General features: G+C 52.6%; 5 protein-coding genes across 5 annotated transcripts; 1 reads left to right on the top strand and 4 right to left on the bottom strand.

Annotated features, from left to right (window-relative positions):
* Window positions 1-3,353: 3,353 nt before the first annotated feature.
* On the bottom strand, window positions 3,354-4,385 carry PG998_000603 (uncharacterized protein; the record flags this gene model as incomplete). The annotated part of the gene is made up of 4 exons (XM_066867421.1): window positions 3,354-3,897; window positions 3,960-4,046; window positions 4,151-4,222; window positions 4,351-4,385. The coding sequence occupies 4 exons, from the start codon at window positions 4,383-4,385 to the stop codon at window positions 3,354-3,356; spliced, it is 738 nt and encodes a 245-aa protein (XP_066735836.1).
* A 1,090-nt stretch (window positions 4,386-5,475) lies between these two features.
* On the bottom strand, window positions 5,476-6,417 carry PG998_000602 (uncharacterized protein; the record flags this gene model as incomplete). The annotated part of the gene is made up of 1 exon (XM_066867420.1): window positions 5,476-6,417. The coding sequence occupies one exon, from the start codon at window positions 6,415-6,417 to the stop codon at window positions 5,476-5,478; it is 942 nt and encodes a 313-aa protein (XP_066735835.1).
* A 119-nt stretch (window positions 6,418-6,536) lies between these two features.
* On the bottom strand, window positions 6,537-7,467 carry PG998_000601 (uncharacterized protein; the record flags this gene model as incomplete). The annotated part of the gene is made up of 2 exons (XM_066867419.1): window positions 6,537-7,316; window positions 7,465-7,467. 2 exons carry the CDS (start codon window positions 7,465-7,467, stop codon window positions 6,537-6,539), a joined length of 783 nt encoding a protein of 260 aa, XP_066735834.1.
* Window positions 7,468-9,072: 1,605 nt separating this feature from the next.
* PG998_000600 (ThiF family protein) lies at window positions 9,073-10,686 on the top strand (the record flags this gene model as incomplete). Its single annotated transcript, XM_066867418.1, has 2 exons — window positions 9,073-9,457; window positions 9,533-10,686. The coding sequence occupies 2 exons, from the start codon at window positions 9,073-9,075 to the stop codon at window positions 10,684-10,686; spliced, it is 1,539 nt and encodes a 512-aa protein (XP_066735833.1).
* Window positions 10,687-12,118: 1,432 nt separating this feature from the next.
* On the bottom strand, window positions 12,119-15,299 carry PG998_000599 (uncharacterized protein; the record flags this gene model as incomplete). The annotated part of the gene is made up of 3 exons (XM_066867417.1): window positions 12,119-14,578; window positions 14,637-14,732; window positions 14,808-15,299. 3 exons carry the CDS (start codon window positions 15,297-15,299, stop codon window positions 12,119-12,121), a joined length of 3,048 nt encoding a protein of 1,015 aa, XP_066735832.1.
* Window positions 15,300-16,168: the final 869 nt, after the last annotated feature.

Here is a 16,168-nt window from a genome sequence, read left to right as displayed (position 1 = left end):
TCTGGACGCTCTTCTAGTTGGTTGCGATGGTTTGTTGTCATCGGGGTTGTCGAAGGTCAAAGTAGGCTCTTGGTATCCCACATCTGGTCCGACTCTGTCATTCGCGTAAGAAGCGTTCGTTTCCGCGTTTCCTCTCGGCCCTGGGGCCTGCGAGCGTGGGTCGACTCTTAGCATTGATTCTATGAACCTTGTCAGGGGGCGAGGCGGTTGTGGGTATCCGAAATGTGCAAAGTCGTAAGTTGATCTTGCTAGGATTTTGGTTAAAGTAGGGACCAAGTAAGGATGTTGGGATCCAGTGCCTCATATACAACCACCGATATCCAAAAGCCGGTCGTGATGTAAGATCTCGAGCTTTTTCTTGCTTAGGGAGCCAGAGAACCCGAGCCCAACAAAGATCAAGAAGTGGAAGCTGCCCACCTTCCTACCGCATCCGCGTTTCCCTTGGACCTGAGACGAATAACTTGCTTGGTGCAGCGGCTCGAAGATCGAAAACGAGCTAAGCTTGACCCCCTGCAACAAGGATCAAGTAGTGCCGAGGTTTCTGGGAGGGGCGTTGAAAGTGTGGGTGCGGGTGTGGTGGTGAGTCGACTCGCCTCGACTCCGGGGTCTGTCTGTTTGTCTGCTGGTGTTTGTTTGGTGAGAGGAGCGGCGCGGTGTGATAGGATCAGGTATCGGGTTCTGGGCGTGCGCAACCGGAGACGTCTGTGGGCTTTTTTGAGTTTTGCAGGAAGAGACACAAGAAGAATAACAAGGATGTTTTGTTTTGGTTGCCCAATACAGATGCCGTCGTTTCTACTTGACAACCCTCTATGCAGCCAGCCAGCAAGCAACAAGCAGCAGCAGCAGCAAGTTGTGCAGCGTCTGGGTGCCCCGGGTGAGCAAGGGTAGCGTAGCGTGTTGATAGTGCCAGGGCCCCCTCATCCACAGCTGACAACTGCAGCTAATCACTGTGTCCCGTCCTTCCTAAGGCGGGGTCTCGCCGTCCGGTGGTGCAGCCTGCAAAAAACAGGAAGGCAGGGCGGGCGGTTGGCGGTCGGCGGTCGGGCGGTCTGGGCTACTGCAGTGTTGTGGGCAGGGATGAAGCTCTCTTTTTCGCTTTTTCGTGGTTGATTCGTCTGTCGGCTCGATGAGAATTAAGATATGTCGACGACGAGAAGAAGACGGAAGAAAAGAGGCAGAGAGAAATTAGAGATTAGGGAAGTTGAATAAGAGCCATCTAACAAGGGCGGACAGTCGTGGTGCACATGCAATAAACTCTTCTTAAGACACTGGATCATGCCCATACATCATCACCATAGGAGATAGATCAAGCCCTCAGAAGGGCTGGCTCGAGTGTGCCGGCTCACTCGACTATTTCTAAGCCGCATGTCTAAGACGATGACGCTATCCTATCAGGCAAGAGATGGCTTTCTTCCAAGGCGGGCGTGAACAAACGAGAGGGTTGGGTTTCTCTGCATGATCGAATCCAGGGACTACAAGTGGATCAGCCCATGCTCTGCCATGGCTGAGGGATCGAGGAGAAAGTCCCTGATTGAAGGTAAAATACTGGAACAACTGCTACACCTTCCATCTATTCGCGGCGACTAGGGATATCCAGAAAGAGGGCTCGAATCCAAGTGGCTGGGACGCACGCAGCTCGAGTTTGTTCAGTCGGAGCTTGCATGTCTGTCTGACGTTTTCTCTCCATACTAACCAATGCACAGCAGAGACAAGCCCATCGCGACATAGTGGGCTTCCCTCGTGGACGATCGTTGCCCCGACTCTCGGCAAGATAGAGATAGTGTATGTATGTTGTTGAGCAGGCAACGTGTCTAGACTCTGCAAGACCACCATCCTACCTACCATGGGCTCACGTTGTTATTTGCCGTGGAAATAACAACATCCATCCTGACTCTGCTAGCAATTCGATACTCTGTGCTTAGGCCTCGAGCTACATGCCGAGTATGGAGCTGGAGGAACAACCGAGAGGAGAAACCCACACTGCGCCTGAGTGAGTGCTACATTGCGTACGGTGAGCCGCGTCGTCAGCCAGAAGTCAGCACTGGCAAGCCAGCCGCGCCGCCTCAACTTACACTACTCTACCGAGCACACTATGCACACTATCACACAATGCCGCCCCATAGTAAACTTTGCAGTAAGAATTGCGACCATGCGATATCTCCAATTATCATTTACTATGAGGTCACTGCGCCAAGTGACGTCGTACCGCACTAAACATGATTTCAAGGAATCATTGCTCAGCAACCGAACATCGCAAACTACCCGGTTCAGGTTCTGCAACAGCCCTTTTGACAAAGCCCATCTACTTATAGTCAGTGGGTTTATGCTGTTGATATACTGCCATTCCTGGAGCCAATGCAATATCAACAAGAAATGGCCTGGTTGAATGCTACTTGATGACCATGCCTATCCATCCACGTTCCCACGATGGATTACAGCTAACCGGGTGTCGTGATTGTGTTCCAAGATTCTCATTTATTCATCTGCAGATAGGCAAGATAGTACCGATCTATTGCTGATTCCCAGGGTCTTGATAATCTCCGCCATAATCGAATTGCCGTGATTAATCTTGGCTATCTATGTTGCATCGAGTGAGATGAGGGTAATAACCATGGCTCTCCACCTCAAGTCCCCTTTTCCATCCTCAAGGGGGGCGCGCCAGTTTCTAAATCCAGACCTACCTACATGATGACTTGAGTATAATGGTAACGTAGCGCCGTCGCGATCTTCCCTTACCATGCCTGCGCGTTGATCTTGGGACCCTCGAGAAAGGAGTACAGTAAAAACCCGACCGGGTCTACACTCGGCCGCGTGCTGTCACGATCAGCCTCAAAATCACGAAGATAAGCCCACTGCCTGCAGCAGGCGAGAGTAAACTCGCGCGTAGCAACGCATGCTGAACGGTGTACGGCATCGCCATCACTTGCCGGCTATCATGTCCCTTACGACCCCTTCTCGAACCTGGAGCTCAAGGTCATGAAACATATTTGGGTACGCTGTCTTATAACATTGATCAGAAACAACATTCATATCAAAAAGAACTGCCCATTGCTACCTTATTTGTCATAACCATTTGGACATCCTTCAGGAATCGAGTTGTCGTTGTGGCTTTCGTATGGCGCGTTGTGGTGGCCAAACCTTTCCACGAATATTGGGTTCAAAAGAATTCTTCCGAAATAACCAACACGAACCAACGTAATACAGCAATAATAGAAACACGTTGGCAGATTTCCCGATATCTTCATATTATCTGATGGATGTAGCATTTTATGACACTGAACCTTCATCTGACCAGTACCAATTTCACTACTACCCAATTTCCGTCCTTCAGCTCCGTCTCCAGCTCCAGCTTCTTAGTAGAAACTCTCCACCATGGTATCCTTATTGCTGGAGATGTTGCCGGGAGCAGCGCCCTCGCCGAGGCGGAAGACGCTCTCGATGACGCTCAGCTCGGTCGCCGTGGTATCGAGACCCGTCACGGCCATCCAGTCATTGACGACCATTCCGGCGCCCACCACGTTGCTGCCGCGGTTCACACTGCCGGCGACAAGTGGCACCTGCAGCAGGCTGCTGAGCTCGTCCTGGTCCTGTATGCTGGTCTTGGGGTGCACGAGGCCGCCCTGGTTGCTGAGCGACATGTACGAGCCTACCAGCACGTTGTCGGCAATAGTCTGACGGAACACCTCGACGCCCAGCACGTCGGCTATGATCTCCTCCGTCTCGCGCTCCAGGTCCGGGTGAATCAGGGCGATGTGGTCGTTGCAGACTATCACGTTCCCGAGGGCCGACAGGCGCTCCTCGATGCGCTGGATCCGGATCTCATCGGGCAATGAATTCCGCAGATGTTGCAGCTCTTGGTCGGTGGTAGATGTGGGCACTAGGAGACCTTTGCGGTTTCTATTGCCATGTCAAAACGTCAGTGAATTGCACCAAACCCCAGATTTAGGGAAGATACGTACCCGGCTGTTAATCGGCCAATGATGCGCGTACCGGCAATGGTGGTACGGCAGATGGGAATGACATCTTGAAGTTCCGCCTCAAAGACACTGGGACGAAGGTCAGCCTCGCGCTCTCTCAATAAATCGCCATAGCGGGGTATTTCGCCCACCGCCCTGGGCGGAATGGAGGGGCGACGGATAAGATAGCTTACCTGTAGAAGTTTTCGCTTGCGCCGACGGCCGTCAGGGCATAAGAGTTTGTCAGAGTCGCGAAGACACCGACCCTACAGTTGAGAGTGTCAGCTATGAGTTTGCGCCGCAAAGCTCTCTCGCGGATTCCTAGTCAAGGGTCCAGAGCCGAGCCGTGGTGGGATGTGAGATGATTTGATGGTGGGGCAATTGGCTTGCTTACTCGTTGGAGTTCTCGAACTGAGCTCGTACCGCCATGATGGATTGATATGGATGTCGTATTGAGGTGAACTGAGGGTAGTAGGATGGTAGATAGATCGTCTATGATCAAATCTTCTATGCAGGAACTGCTCAAAGAATGCAGGTGGGTATCAAAGTGGGTGTTCGTGATGTTGTTGGATTGTCCAGTGCTGGGTAGAGAAGGGAATTGCCAAAGTCTTTATCGACGGCTGCAAATTGTGTGAAGGTGGGGCTCAGGCAACTTTGGGATTGATCAGTATGGATGCTGTGCTACCAAACTGGGACTCTTTGGCTGGAGTTGTTGCTAATTAAGTCCGGGTTTTTTCTTTCTTCTTTTCTCTCTCCGTATACCTGAGTGATCTCTACACTTAAGTGATGACTCAAACGGCTCATAATGAGTTAATGGAGAGTCTGCATTGAATTGCCACTCCTGGCGTGACTCCTTGCTCCCTCCAGCCCCGAGTTCCCTACGGTGTGGACGGTGTAGGCGTCTGTAACTGAACACGGACGAGCGTCTAGGCTTTGTCCAACGCCCAATACAGGCAGCAAAAGACTGCTGGTTGCACCAAGGCATGGAGCCGCCGCCATGTACTGCCCGGCTGCTGCATCTGACTACTGCCTATTAGGTTAGCGGCCACACTTCTAATTGGACGCTGCCCCACGTCCCGGACAATGTCATTATGGTTCATAATTGTCGTGTGACTAGCCCATGGACGCAGCATGCAGCCAAGTCCTGGGCCAGTCTGTTGAAGGTAATGTAAGCCTTGAGAATATATCCGTTTACGTGAATATATTCCCCCATCAGTCAGTTCCTAGGTGCAATGATCATTCGATGCTGCTACACTAGAAGCCAAAATCATTGAAACCAAACACTTATTGGGTATCTCGCACCAAATGGGTATATTTCCTTCACTCCCGTCCATATGGCTCGTCCCTTGGGAGCCTTGGTGTGCATCATCTCTTCAAAATACATAAACATCCCGGAACGCCTCGATGCAAGTAGTTCATGCTGTGCCCCGGTATATGTATGCGCTTCTGCCCCAAATCACCAGTCTATTGCCATCATCAAAGTTCGTGTCTTCATACTGCTCCCTCCACCCCTTCCCCTTCATCTGAGCTCGACATGCGGGAAGTATCTCGGTCCTGCGAATCCTCTGGCCACTACAGCCTGGATGTCAATATTTGAGCTCGGGTCCCTATGTGGGCTCCACATCTTGAGCAGAATGAAGCGGCCTGACACTGGAGGATCGAATTTGATGGTGCATCTGGATTTGTCCCTCTCGATGAAGAAGCGCGCATTCGGAGCCATCATCTCGCCGCCTTCAGGTTGTTGCGACATCTCCCGCGACGGAGTACTTGTCTCTAGATCCACAAAGGCACTTCGCCGCGCTCGGTATGGCCGGTGATATGCATCTGAGTGGCTGACAAGTCCAAAATCGTCGAGGTTTCCTGCATCATCACTGCTGTCACTCTCGAAAGGTAACGACCCGATTCTGGGTGTGCGCCAGTCTGACCTAGCCAAGCCGTCGTCGACATCATCCTCGTCGTCGCAATCTATCGTCACGCGAAAAGGCGGCGGCGTGCCCGTAAACTCCGAAGGAAGCTGGGCGACCCGGTAATCGTTATCCTCATCGTCCAGCCCCATATTATATAGACGCCGGGCCCGCGCTTGAGCTCTGGTCATCGTACTTCCGTCCTCGTTGTGTCGGATTGAGTAAATGGGTGCCAGTGGTTGCGCCACGCGATCGCGCCGCGACGTACTTGGCGGCATATATTGGATCTGATACTGGGCTGTCCGTGCCAGCAGTTCGTCGTGGTCCATTGATATGAACACCATACCCTCTTGGACGGGTGAAGTATAATTGGATCGGGGAGCCCTGATGACCAGTTCTTTAAGTGTGAATGCAGTAGCGCCCTGGTGCCTAAGCACAATGTTACACCGCGGGCCTTTGGTGCAGTATACCGTGGGGTCGTTCTTCAAAATATTCTCCGCAGCGTAGCTCTGTCCATCATCGGAGTAAATGCCCCCATCGCAGCTTACCATTTCCATGGTTAGCGTGCCAGGCTCGACCTGCCCGAACTTTCCGTACCGAAATCCCCTGAAGCCAGTAGTCAATCGATCAGAGTCCAGTTTGCGTCTCTTTGCCCGGCGGCCTTCATCGTTAGGTTCTAGAGACTGCAAGGGGGCGAAGGAAAAGAAAGCTCAGAGTAAGAATGTGATGGCGTATTTGTGAAATCTAGTAATGCCCGTAGTTGCGTGCCCGCGTCTTCTTCGAATTGTCGTTGTGAGTATGCGCTATCCAGCGGCGAGGGTTCCCTTTCCGCTCGGTTGCCTCTGCGGCGGCGAGGATTTTGCTGTTCGAATAACGTCTGCATCATATGGTCGGATTGCTCGTTGCTGTTGCTGGCACTACCGGTTGCGGGTTGGGTTGCAGCACCATGGCGGTTCCTCTCCAAAAATCGATCAGAGCTCCGCCATCGGCTGCTTCTTCCCGGGATAGTCGAAGACCCCGGGGCAGACATCATTGGGGGGCGTCTGCTCGAGGTAAGCGAGCGAAGCGGGGGCAAGGAGGGCGCTCCCGAGGTCGTCGGCTGCTGCGGTTCTCTGGAGAATCTACGACGGGTTTCCGAGGCATTGTTCTGAGCCCCGGAAGACATACTCGAGAGCGATGGCGAGCGTGAAGGTGCAGTAGAGGCTGTGGCAGAAGCAGAGGCGGAGGCAGAAGCCCAACGGTTCAGGTGGCTTCGAACAAGATCCCTGCGTGCGCTTTGGACAAGGCCAGGTCGTCGATGGGCGTTTGCGTGGAATCTCTCGATGGCTCGGTATAGCTCGCCAGATGGGCTTATCTCGGCAGATGTTGAGGTTTGGTCATCGAGAATGGAGCGGATGATCTCATCAGCGGAGCGATATCTGTCAGTGTCAGATGGGCGCTCAGATTGATTGTTCGACTAGTAACGGGGGCATATTAGCATATGGATTTCAACTGATTTCAAGTAATTCATGGTCTTCCGAGAGGGCTGTGTGAAAGAAGGCTCTACATGGGATGTTCCCGAGATGCCATGCTCCGATGGGGGGTGGGGGGTTCATTGTACATACCATGAAGTGACAAAGGGCGAATAATAGGCGTTTGCGTAATGGGGACCAGTGGGTGAACCAAAGCCGCTTGTCCCAAGTAGTTTGACTCAAGTGGCTGGATACTTTTGGATCGTGTGTAGAAGCAGAGCACTCGTGGATTTTTGGTTCGGCAGGCGCCTTGGAAATCGGGACAGGAGGGAAGCAGGACGGGCCAGTGCCGCACTTGAAGTTTGAGAATTGCAGATTCGATGTTCAAGGAGTGAGACCTGCCGTCAGCGACTCAGACTCGGACAGTAATCAATCATGGTTCAGGGAATGACCGAGTAGGCGTAGAGTGCGGGATCAAAAGGGAAGGTAGAAGGTTCGTGTGTGCTGGTGTGGCCATCCGCTGTCTGCTGTCCGCTTGGCCGCTTCGTTCCTTGCCATTATTAGCTAATACTTCAGTTGGCTTTGCCCTTTTTTACGGGGGCGTCGGTTAGTGCAACTAACCGCGGGGTCATGCCTGCCTGCCGCATGTCAGTCACTTGGAATGATGTAAGGCCGGGCTGAACAAACAAGTTGGCACGTTAATAATAGCAAGTCTGATTGTTGATGATATGAATGGTCCATATGACCAAGCTGCTGAGTGCAAGATGCCTCACGCCGAAAAGCAGCCTGTCAGAGCCATATAGGCGATCTGCTTGTATTGGCAAAGGCCTGTGTATTATTCATTTATTGTACAGGGGGTGGTGGTTTATTAGGCCCCATACAGCCCTGGAGAGCAGTTGCCGTTTTCGGCTGCGTACATCATTCCGCCATGGAACCGGCTCATGCCATGTGTTTCAAGCATCAACAACTTCTCTCTTCTCTCTACTTGACAGAATTACTGATACAAAGAGGTTCGGGTTGGAATTGGGATGTTCAGTACGTGTGATCACTGTAACCGACCTAGCGCTCTAACTATCTGGTCCTGTCAGCTGCTGCAGGATCCGTACCAGAAACCGGATAGAGTTGACGTGCGATGCAGCTTGCCAGAGGAAGCCAATACGCAGTGCAGTCAGTAGCAAGTAGGCGGTACCTTTGGCCATGTATCCACTTTATGCCAGTGTGTGCCAGACTGCCAGTGCTTCAGCCTCACGCCAACTTACAGTGAGTGAGTGTACCTGGCGTTCAATCAAACCAGTGGCCGCTAAACCCCAAGAGACTCCTAAACTGACGCGCTGGATGGATTGTGATAGATCAATTCAGCGTCCATCAAGAGGAAGACACCTATCAGCATCTTTTTTTACAGGCAACGAGGCAGCGAGAGCAATTTTGACTGCCAAAACACCTTCACAACCCGGTCGCTTGGTGTAATCAACCCCCAGACCAATTAAGAGCAGGGCCCTTGAATACGTCGAGTTCCTGTTCGCAAGCGCAGTTTTATTCCATTTACTCCGTACTCGATTGCAATCAACCTGAGCCTTGCCGCCAACTCAGGATAATTTGACGTCAACGCATCTCGTCACACGACCCAAGAGATTGTTTGCCGACCTCCATTGGGGCACTTTCTCTGATTGACAAGTCTTCATCTTGCACGTTTGCGCCACCACCTCAACCACCTCACCACATCAACTCGTCCTTTCACTCGCCCGTCACATGACCACAAACATGGAAGGCCAACAACAACCTGGCGAAAACGACAAGCCGGCTCCTCTGCCGGAGCGGCCTGCCGAAAGCGCTGCCGTTCCTGTTGCTGCCCCTGCTGCTGCCCCCGTTGCCGAACAGCAGCCCAATGATGCCAACGGCGTGGCAAACCATATGAGCATGCCGCTTCCTCCTATGAACGGTCATAATTTCACGCTTCCTGATCTAACCCAGTCTGCCGCGTTTTCTATCCCCCATCATCAGATTCCCGACGGCAATGGAATAGCCTTCGCCAACCCCGAAATGATGATGATGATGCCTGGTCAGCCGATGAACTTTGTTGGTGCCCCGGTTCAGGACACCAACGGCCACGGTCTTGCACACGGCCACGACAAAGATATCACGGCTGGTAAGATATCCCCCACGTCTCATCGTCCATCGTTTTTGTTTTATTTTAGAATCGTATAACTGACATAAACCTTAGATGAAATTGCTCTGTATGATCGCCAAATTCGGCTCTGGGGAATGCAAGCACAGAAGCGAATTCAAAGTGCAACCGTCTTGCTCATCACCATGAGAGCACTTGCCAACGAGATTGCCAAGAATCTCGTGCTTGCCGGAATCGGTTCACTCACCGTTGTGGACGACCAGCCGGTCACCGAAGCTGACTTGGGTGCTCAGTTCTTTCTGACCAAGGAACACATTGGCCAGAACCGGGCTCAAGCAGCGAGTGAGAACATCCGAAAGCTGAACCCTCGCGTACAAGTTTTTGCCGACGATGGAAGCATCATGGACAAGGGCCCGTCCTACTTTGCCGCATTCGACATAATTATTGCCACTGACCTGAACCCTACAACCCTGGCCTTCATCAACACCGCTACTCGGCTCCACAGCCGCCAGTTCTATGCAACTGGAACGCATGGACTCTACGGTTATATCTTCAGCGATCTGATTGAGCATGACTATGTTCTCCAACGCGACAAGGCCAACATCCCTACCAAGATTGGCGAGGAGACACGCTCTCGGAGTGTCATCGACGTCAAGGAGAAGGAAGAAGGGGGCAAGAAAATCGAGATGGTCACAAAGCGCGAGCTGTACTCGACGTGGGACCTGGCGTCTGAAACGAGCTCCTTGCCTGCTGAGTACAAGGGCTCCAAGCGCCGCTTGAAGACAGTGACGCCGGCTCTCTCGTGCCTGCGCACACTTTGGGGCTTCCAATCTGCACACAACCGCCTTCCCAGCCACAACCACCAGGACCTCGAGTTTTTTGTGAAGAAAGCGACTTCGATACATCAAGGCCTGGGTCTTCCGGCTGAGACCCTCCGGTCGGACTTCCTGCGACGATTTCTCGGTAACGTAGGTGGGGAGATTGCCCCGGTAACGGCTGTGCTGGGTGGCCAGCTTGCCCAAGATGTCATCAATGTGCTTGGTCAAAGCCAGCCGCCCATCCAGAACATGGTGATCTTTGATGGCGACACCATGCAGGCCCAAATGTACCCCATGCATCCCGATGGAGCTTTGGGTCGGGCCCAACTTGAGCTAGAAATGGCCATGCCTATGGGTGGGATGCCTGTAGTCCCTAATGCCGACCCGCACATGTTTGCCCAGTTCCCGGACATGACAAACACGCCGATCTAGGTGGAGTGTATGTCGTTTTGGGAGGATATTGGACACGACGGGCCTGGCCGGAAAGAAGTTGGCTGTTTTGAAACGAGGTTTACGTTGATAGTTGATCTCTGGTGACTAACTGGCTGGTTTTGCCGAGCCGCTGCTTTATCTTTGAGATCTCCGAGAGAAGAAATCAACCACTTGGGGCTAGGATGATGGGGAGTGAGTAGCTATTTTCTGATTCTGGTGAATAATACCCAACGTGCTCAAGTATGAGGCGTGTAATATCTGTCGTGCTCTTTGTTTCTTGCCTTTTCTTTTGTATACATCTCTCCCCTCCCATATCGTCTCGCTCGTCGACACGAACAAGACATGAGGAGAGCACTGGGGCAAACTTTGTATATTAGGCGAGACGGACACATAAGGTGAACAAGACGGAACTTGGATCGAATTGGACCAAACCCTTGACTGTATTGACTTGTCTGAACTCTCCTTGTCTATGAACTGGATACAGGTGGAGCCGGGAGCAGATGTGCCTAACCATGCACACGGAGCATTCGGGCTGTAAAAACAGTCAAAACTAATAGGTATTTATGAGGGTAATAGTTCACGGTCGCAACAGACTCCCAAGGGTTCGTTCCGTGGAGCTGTGATTAAGTCCCGTTATTCGTTTTATTATTGCCACCACATCCTCATATGGATGGTCTTCTTCCTTTCCCCTCACCGTGGGCACATGTAAACGAAACAGCGAAAACGGTCTAGATAATAAACCAGCCGAAAGTTTTTCCGTCGTCAGTAACCACGGACAACAGACACACGCAAACCCTCCATTTTTGTGAACCACTACCGCCGCCGATACTCAAGACCCTCGCCTAGTCTCACGAATCATCGTAGGTGGGAGTGGAATGAAAGAAGAGAAAACACAGGTGCAATAAGTAATTCCCATTGCTCTTCTGCCAATAATGATAAACCGCCAACTCCCTGGACGCAAGTTCCATGCAAAAAAAAAAAAAACAAGTGGCGGGTAGCACACACAGATCTATCTGTGGTTGTCTCCCCCTGGCTTCAAAACCTCCTCTCAAGTGCTAGCTGGAAAAGAGGGTGATTAACAAGAAACAAAATGCAAGGGACGAAACCCAACGTCCGTCCTATGGAGCGAAAAATATGAGCCTTTCCTTCCTGCCAGGCTGATGACGATGATGATGCGATGTGTATATACCCTATGTACAAAAACCAATTCTGGCTACGCTATGCTATGCGCGGCTGGGAAACAATAGAGAAGGGGGAAAAGCCAAAACTGAACTAAGGGGGTATGCTCTCTGCTGTACGGAGCAGTATATGGAATGAAAATGCCATGAAAAAGAAACGCCGCTGATGAGAATATGCAAATGTTCACTGGGCGAGCATCAAGAACGAACAAGGATTGATGGTCAAGCAGAATGGAAGGAGCGTCCTGGTGTCTCTATTTTGGAGACCCGGTGTCTTCAGCCGAACCTTCCTTCTTCATGCCCCTGTTTCGGCTCTTGGACACGTTGTTGACAGACCATCCCCGGATTGTCGTCGGGCCACTGCGCGGGGGCGGCTCGTTCGCCGTATAGTCTTTAATAGACCCTTTTGGGTCGTAGTTTGACAACCGTAGTTCAGACCCTCCATTCTGCACCCAGGGGCGACTGTGGGCCATGGGTGCAGCAGCAATCTTACGGTACTTGCCCGCGTTCTGGCCGTTATTTGACGACGTGCTGGAGTTTCTTTGTCTGCCGTTGCCAGATAAAGGAGGAGACGCGGAGGGTGGTATAGGAGGGGATGGCCCCATGGGCGCAAGCTGTGCGTGGCCAGGCAAGGGTGGTGACATGGCAGGGTAAGGTGCCAAGACAGGAGGCTGGGGAGGGCCGTTGTACATCATGCCTGTACCAGGAGGGCCAGGGGGGCCAGGGGCCATTGGAGGCATTGGAGGCATTGGAGGCATTGGAGGGCCCGGTTGCATAGCTAGGGGTATCATGGCGTTAGGCTCATGCAATGAAAAACTGTGGTGAAATGCGCGGTGTGGCGCAGGAGGATAGAAGTTCCCAGTATTCGTTTGCATCATGCCTCTTGGCGAACCGAATTCTTGAGGCTGCTGCGGCGGTGGCGCAGGGCCTGGCTGAAGCATAGGAGGTCCAGCCGGTGCTAAAGCTGGAGGAGCAGGAACGGGCGGAGAACCTGAGCTTGGCTGTGCTTGCTGAATATCAAGAGGAGCACTTGATGTCACTCCGCCGCTCACAGGCTTGTTGTCCCTCTTTGCTGGTCGCAGAGGAGGAAGGACCGGGCTTCCCCTCCCCGTGCTTTGACCAGTGAAAGGATTGCGTGCAGCTGGTGCAAGCGGTTGCGTTTCGGGATTCTGCGGCGGGGCAGGGGCAATGGGTGCATAGCCCGGTGTCGGGTTCAAAGCTGTCTGCAAGAATGCATTCGGCGTGGGAGCCGGTGGTAGTTGGCGTGGAGCAACACGGACTGGTGGGTCTACCACCGTTGCACTCTCTCTGCGAGGCATCTCCGGCGGACCCCGATACAGTTCCGGGGTCTCGGACACATCGGCTAGTAGCGATAGGCCATATGTATCAACAATAGCTGGCACAGGCTGAGGTGTAGAGCCTGCAGTCCCGAAGACGTCCCTTACGGCGTCGTAAGGTCTCGACGCGCGTTGGGTCGAAATAGCAACTTGAGGACGCTCATCTTGTTCTAGGGCCGCAGCGGCATCTAGGAAAGTGCCAAAGGTCTTGGCTGTGATAGCTTCGTCCTCAGCTGCACGAGCTGCAGCCTCATGTGAAAGGAAGGCGACGCTTTCGTCGTCGTCGTCATACGCCTCTGCTTCTTCTTCTGATTCGGTAAGTAGCCTGTCCTGAAGATCCTGTTCTCTTTCACGCATCTCGTCGGTTGTGATATCATCCATGCCAATGCCTAACTCTTTGCAATAGGTCCCCAGCATGCCAGCCATCTTGTTCTTACGATCGTCAGACTTCAGTGCCTGGTCCATGAACATTGGTCTTACTGAACGGGCTGCTTGTAGAGTGCTACCGTCCGGTGTGACAGCCACAATGGGCTTGACGCCGTAGTCGTGCTCCCCGGGCGTCTCCGATTCGTTCAGCGAGTCTGGTAGGAAGAAACCAAACTTGGGGTGCAACCTGTGCTTCTTAACAATCTCGGGATCCAGCTCATCGTCCTCATAATCGAGCACATTGTAATATGCAATTGTCTGATCAAGGTGCCAGTTGCGGGAGTTGGGCTTGTCAAGGAACTTGCCTCTTGAGGCCTTCGTGGCCTTGCGAGAAGAGTCGTTTGTTGAGTCACGGAAGCCGATATCTCCATCCTCAAACTGAAATTGGCAGGGTATAATAAGACGATTGTTGGCTTTGGGCCCGCGCTTGTGAAGTTTGCGAACGCCATACGTGTCTGGTTCTGATGCCCCTGTAGGCAAATCGGGCAAGTCTTTCTTATAGACTGGCTCGTAAGCATATTCCGAACCCTTCAGCTCTGAAGCAGGCGACTGGTCTTCCTCAAGAGGAGTCGGGGATGGGGCATTAGATTCGGCTTCGACCTCGAGCTCGGTTTCAGCTGACATCATACCACCGATATGACGAGGTCGAGGGGTTGAGCCATCTTCTCCGTTGGCCTCCCGGAGTTGTCCGCTGCGAGTGCTGCTGCTGACGTGCTTCTTGGAGTCTGGTTGGCCATCAGGGACATCATCGGCTTTCCGTTTAGGGCCCGGTTTAGGCTCTGGCTTCGGCTTCTTCTGGATGGTGCTCCTCATGGCAGATGCTTTGGTGTTCTCTGCTAGTAAGCTTGGATAGGGCACCTCAACTCCGTCTTTGTTGAAGACTACGTAGGGTCCCTGGTCCTTGGCAACAGCATCTGGCTCCTCGACATACTCATACCGGAAATCAGGTACCTGGTGGGATGGTCAGGACGCGAGATAAGGTTTGTGGGAGGAAGGGAAAAGTACTTACATTAACCCCAGCACCTTCGCGAAAGAGCTCCGAGAGGATAGTAATGCGATTCGCAACACCATCCAGTAGCTCCTCGGTTGCATAATTGAAACCGTTCTGGAATGGTGTTAGGAAACCCATCAAACAAAGGCAGGCAAGCATCTATAGACATGGATGGTGAGTGCGACTAACCTGGAACTTCTGGTGACTGATTTCGTTATGAATCTCGAATTCAGTCTGAGCGAGACTGTCTCGCCGGTACTTGACACCCTGCACGCTCTGGATTCGCGCGTCGAGCTGGTCCTGAAGTTGTCGTTGGATGACGCGGTACTCAGCAACTTCCTTATGAGCGCTGGGGTTATCAATCATACGATTGGTGTTCAGTTCAGCCAGTCTTTCCAGGGCAGGCTTGACGGCGCAGGCGACTTCGGAGAAAATCTCTTTGAGGTCTTTTTGGCGCTCATGGGCGGCCTGGACCCGAGTATCATCATAAGTCTTGTTGCGACCACGGCCTTTGCCACGGCCGCCGCCCCCACGGCCACGACCAGGTTTGCCGCGGCCTCTTCTAGAGACAGGCTTTGCGGCAGGGACTGCTGGTGTTGTGGTGTTTCTCCTGTTAGTGCCTGCTCTACCTTTGGCGGGACTGGGGGCCGGGGAATCGGCCTGTTGGTTAGGATCCTCCATGATGGCGGCTCATGTATGTGGGTGCTGATGGAGTGAGATTACAAATTTGAGGTGCAAGAATACGGAGTAGTTTGATGCATGTGGAGGGGAGAAAGTCAAATTAGTTCCGGACACAGGTTGACAAGTCTGGACCAAGGGCTGGAGGCGGGTGGGAGAAGAGGGAAGTGGTGGTGGTTTGCAGTGGTGTGTGAGGGAGTGAAAGATAGGTATTATGTGTGTAGTTCTGGCGAAAGGGAGCGAGTTGTTGCGCAGTTGGATGCAAGACCTTGTTCACCTTTGGCCGCGGACTTTGGGGGTGAACAGAGAGAGAAGCGGCGCGACGTCAAAAAGGCCTGGATCCGAATAATCAGAAGCCAATCAGGAAGGCGAACATTCAGGACCAAGTCGCCAACAATGTAGATAATGCGAAGTGAATAGAGACAATAGGCCTGAATAGCTGCTACGCTCTTCATAACAACTCGAAGCCAGCCCCGGCCAGACCATAGATTTCCAGAAGCGTTTCTTGCAACGCAGTGCACAACCGCGTTTTTGATTGGCTAGAGCGGATTTTATGCTGCCCGTTCCACCGGAAGTACTGGGTACCTCGCCGAAACTGCAAGACCGATGCCAATTGGACACTTGCACCAACCATCATCAATCCGTCCAGAGCGTGTAAGCCAACCAAAGGCAAGAGAAAATTCCTTCCAGTTGCCATCATTGCAATACAGACAGTGAGAGCAATCCACACCGAGTATTCGCAGGCTGCCCCTCGAGTCGCAACGCGAGAGCTGCAGAGATAGGTTTGCTACGTGGCTACCGCACAGAGCCTGACCACGCCCCTTGGGCCATGAAAAGATACGTGTTGTAACAGTCTCGTGTTTGTAGGCAAA

Source organism: Apiospora kogelbergensis, assembly GCF_038363985.1.
Source record: "Apiospora kogelbergensis strain CBS 113332 chromosome Unknown utg000001l_segment0_segment0, whole genome shotgun sequence".
Classification (NCBI taxonomy): Eukaryota; Fungi; Ascomycota; class Sordariomycetes; order Amphisphaeriales; family Apiosporaceae; genus Apiospora; species Apiospora kogelbergensis.
Note: the sequence above shows the minus strand (reverse complement) of the source record. Positions and strands in the feature narration are given on the sequence as shown.